This window comes from Phocoena phocoena, chromosome 6 (assembly GCF_963924675.1).
Source record: "Phocoena phocoena chromosome 6, mPhoPho1.1, whole genome shotgun sequence".
Lineage (NCBI taxonomy): Eukaryota > Metazoa > Chordata > Mammalia > Artiodactyla > Phocoenidae > Phocoena > Phocoena phocoena.
The window spans coordinates 22,370,750-22,374,843 of record NC_089224.1 but is presented as its reverse complement, the minus strand read 5'-3'; the positions used below and the strand labels follow the sequence as shown (position 1 = coordinate 22,374,843).

The following is a 4,094-nucleotide window of genomic DNA, read 5'->3' as shown; positions in this document are numbered from 1 at the left end:
CATTAATGTGCAGCTTGGACCGGGCTCAGCCGACCCTACCAGGGCCGTTTCTCAACCAGAGGGCCGGAGGCCAAGTCCCTAGAGGTCAATGAAAGTGTGGAGGAGGGAGATGGTCAGGGTCTTTCCGGCCGGCCTGTAGATGGCGCCCCGGGAAAGGGATTCCGAGCCGCGTTCCCCAAGCTCTTGGGGCCTGGAGCCTAGAGGTCCGGGCGGAACGCACCCGTCTGTGAAGACGGTGCAGCAGCCAGGTGTCCCTTCCAACTCCCACTGCTGCTCCGCACTTGTGCTAGAACCGGGTGGGCGGCATTACATGCAAACGTTCAGCAGGGCCCGTGTAGGGGGCGCGCATCGAGGGGCACAGGAGCGGCACGCGGCCGCGACCCCCACGCGCCGAGCAGCCTGGCGACCTCCACGCGCGGCGGGCCCTTCCTACCCCACCCAGCGGCAGGTGGACAGTGTCGCTATGAAGAGAAAGCCTCGATTGTCCCTCCTACAAACCGCCACACGCCAGATCTCCGCTATTATGCACCCTCCATAGAAATGCAAACGAGCCGCGTGCGCCGGCCGCAATCTGCTCGCGCGCCCGGGCGCCCCGCAGGGCTCTGCAGCGGGCGGGGAGGTTGGCTAGGACCTTTCAGCTCGCCGGGGTAGGGGCCTTGTTTGTGCTAGGAGAACCTCGCGCTCTGGGCCGTAGTGTCAGCTGGAGGGGGCTGCACTCAGGCCTTTTGCAAGCTTAAAGCCAGCGCTGCGTGTTTTTACTTTAGGTTCCGGTTTAAAAGCAATGGTTTCATAGACTCCAAATTTAAAGGAAAGAAAAAAATAGAAAGGTAGCAACAAAAATAAATGCAAAAAAAAATTCATTAGATTTCCCAAAGGTGCGTTTCACAAATTGCAGCGTACTATTAGTCAGCAAGGTTTTTTTTTTCCTTTCTTTTTTTAAAACTTTTTCCTTTTAAGGACTTAAGAAAAACAAAAAGGCGAGATGAAATCTGCAGGCTCCAGTCTGCCTGGTAACACCCCGACAAAAGCGGCAGATTTGAGGCATTGTCATCCCCCGCACCCCTCCCCACGTGGCCTTCTGGCACGAGCCTCCGGCCGCCGCCTCATTTGCATCAGAAAGCGGGCGCGGGCCAATGGGCGCGCAGGCTCGCGCCAGCTGGCTGTGCCAAGGGCCCAGCCTATATAAGGGCGCGCGGCGGCGCCGAGTCTAACTAGCTGGTGGTAGGCGCGCCGGTTTGGGCAGTAGACCTTCTTGTCTTCGCTCGCGTCCGCTCCGCCCTCTCCTCTTGTGGATAATTTGCTGCTCGCCAATCGCAACATGACTCTGGAAGAAGTTCGCGGCCAGGACACGGTTCCCGAAAGCACGGCCAGGTAGCTCGGCGCCGAGCGTCGGACGTCTTTGGGCTCGGGGATCCTGATCCTGCCCTGGCCGTGGCTGGTTGGGCGTCAGTCTTCGGGCCCGCTGGGGTGGGACCCCGCTGGGTGGGAGCCGGGCGCGAGTGTGCCGGCTGGGCCGGGGGTACGGCACTGAACTGGCGCGCCGGACTTGGGCGCTGGGGGTGCGTCCCCGGGCCTGAGGATCCCGGTGCACCCTCCTGCTAGTCCCCGCTCACGGCGCTGGCTCGTCCGCAGGATGCAGGGCGCCGGGAAAGCGCTGCACGAGCTGCTGCTGTCTGCGCAACGCCAGGGTTGCCTCACCGCCGGCGTCTACGAGTCAGCCAAAGTTCTGAACGTGTGAGTATAGACGCGGCCCGGGCAAGGCGAGCGGGGCGGGAGGAGCTGCAGGGAGACCGGGGAGATGGCGGCGAGGGTCACCCCGGGTTCCCCGACCCGACCTCACCACCTCCTGCTCGCCCGCGCAGGGACCCCGACAACGTGACTTTCTGCGTGCTGGCCGCCGACGAGGAGGACGAGGGTGACATCGCGCTGCAGATCCACTTCACTTTGATCCAGGCGTTCTGCTGTGAGAACGACATAGACATCGTGCGCGTGGGCGACGTGCAGAGGCTGGCGGCGATCGTGGGTACCGGCGACGAGGCGGGTGCGCCGGGGGACCTGCACTGCATCCTCATTTCGGTGAGTGTCGCCTTCGTTCCGATGTCGTCCCCGCCCCCGTCATCGGCCAGTGGCCAGCCAGGCTGACCTCTGCGCTCTCCCCGCAGAACCCCAACGAGGATGCATGGAAGGACCCCGCCTTGGAGAAACTCAGCCTGTTCTGCGAGGAGAGTCGCAGCGTCAACGACTGGGTGCCCAATATCACCCTCCCCGAGTGACAGCCCCGCGGGTATCCTTGGTCTGATCGACGTGGTGACGCCCCGGGGCGCCTAGCGCGGGGCTGGCTCTGTGGATGCGCCCTCCGAGGGCGCCGGAGTGCGGCGTGGAGACTGGCAGGCGGGGGCGCGTGGAGAGCGGCGAGGAGGTGCGGCTCCCTCCCGAGGAGGGACCCGGCGGCGGCAGGGGCAGGCTGGCCCCAGCCCAGGACTCTACAAGTGTGGGGAGCGGCTGCTCGCCCAGGAAGGCCGGAGGCGGGACCTTGGCCGCGCGGCCGAGAAGGACGGACTGGCCGGGCAGGAGTGACTCAGCAGCCTGTACTCCCGGCAGAAAGGAGGAGAAAGGCAAGGCCAGGCGGCCTGGACTTGTACAACAGTTACAGGAGCTCTGACGGATTTAGCAGTATGCAGTGCGGTTTCAAAACGGACACGGGTGATGCTTCATTTTCTGAAGGATTATGCTGCTGCAGCTTTGAGTTTTACAATAAACGTACTGAAACAAACTTATTCTCTTTATTGAAGGCAGGGGATCTTTGTCTGCGGGGAGGTGGCTTGCAGGGCTGTTGACTTCTGAAATTCACGAACTCGATGGCACTTTTTCCATCTTCCTGTTGGGGCTGAATTACAGGCTCCTGGGGTGCTGGAAGTGGGGGAGGGGACGCCAGCTGGGTGTTAGGGCAGAACTTGAGCCCTGCTCCTATTTCTCTCCCTTTAGGAAAAATTTTAAACTCTCAAGACAGGAGCATACTTGGGATAAGACATCAGTGCAGCAGCTGGCCATCCAACCTGATAACAGAGGCCTTTCCCTCCCCTGCCCCTCTCTCTCCTCTGACCCCTCCTTTCCAACAGCTGCTTATCAGAACAGCTTGCAGGATGCAGCCAGCGCCTTCCTGCACAATGAGCTTTGCCTTCTGCAGGCGCTGCCCTTTGTAGTCCCTGAGGATGGTGGCAGACTTCTCTCAGGAACCTTTTCCTCTTAAAGGAATGGCACTTTACAGCAATGTCACCAAGGTATTAATATCGCATATGACATGATGACTGCATTTAAGTGTGAGTCATCATTTTGTCATGGCTGTGATAGAACTCAGAAGATCTGAGCAAAAATGGGAAGGCAGCATCTACACAAATAGGTGTGAGCAATTCTGAGTGGGGCCGGCATCTGCTATCTACTATTTTGAGTGTTCTCTGCCCACATCAGAGTTATGAGGACTGCTGCTATTCACAGCAGCTTTGAAAGACTTATAGGAGAAAAATAATTGAAATCTGTTTTGGCAAAGACTTTCCTTAAGGAGGATCTAGGGGGGAATGTACTGAGCAAATCAATCTTTTTTCTTAGACCAATGTTTTGATTTCACGCTGGTGCCTGACTACACTGCTTTTGGCAGGGGAAATATACACGGGGCTAGATTGCTGTTAGCAAGCTGCCCAGGGGTCCATTGAGCCTTCTAGGCAAAGGAGGGGTAGTGTGCTATTTTTCTAAGAAGAAAATTCTACCGATTTTTCAGCAGTCCCAGGTAGCTGATTGGGTGCCACTTTTTAAGTTCTCTCCAAATCGTGAAAGAATTAACAGAACAGGACTGTACAAACTTAATTATTTCTACTGTAAGGAAAACGTCTCGTTTCACATTCATCAGCTCTTAAAATCCCCCTTGACAGAGGCCCAGTGAAATAATTCAGCTGTGTTTGTGCCCAAGTTTCATTCCTATTTCACCTGCGGCTGCTCAAAACCTTGAGTTTTCCTGGTTGAAGTGGAGCCTTGCAGGGTGGGTCTCTACAGCAGTCTGCATTCTGGCCTAATGACCATTTGCCACAGCATGCTATAGT

The 4,094-nt window shown here is 57.7% G+C and overlaps 1 protein-coding gene across 1 annotated transcript; it reads left to right on the top strand.

The window, feature by feature from the left end:
• Positions 1-1,210: 1,210 nt before the first annotated feature.
• GADD45G (growth arrest and DNA damage inducible gamma) lies at positions 1,211-2,773 on the top strand. The gene is made up of 4 exons (XM_065878859.1): positions 1,211-1,371; positions 1,633-1,734; positions 1,863-2,076; positions 2,163-2,773. Exons 1-4 carry the CDS (start codon positions 1,319-1,321, stop codon positions 2,271-2,273), a joined length of 480 nt encoding a protein of 159 aa, XP_065734931.1. The 5' UTR covers positions 1,211-1,318; the 3' UTR covers positions 2,274-2,773.
• Positions 2,774-4,094: the final 1,321 nt, after the last annotated feature.

What these genes read in the sequence shown, in the direction of transcription:
- GADD45G (XM_065878859.1), top strand. Translation starts at nt 1,319, where the DNA reads ATGACTCTGGAAGAAGTTCGCGGCCAGGACACGGTTCCCGAAAGCACG. An exon ending in GTTCCCGAAAGCACGGCCAG is followed by an intron (nt 1,372 to 1,632) that starts GTAGCTCGGCGC and finishes GCTCGTCCGCAG; the next exon opens with GATGCAGGGCGCCGGGAAAG. An exon ending in TGCACTGCATCCTCATTTCG is followed by an intron (nt 2,077 to 2,162) that starts GTGAGTGTCGCC and finishes CTCTCCCCGCAG; the next exon opens with AACCCCAACGAGGATGCATG.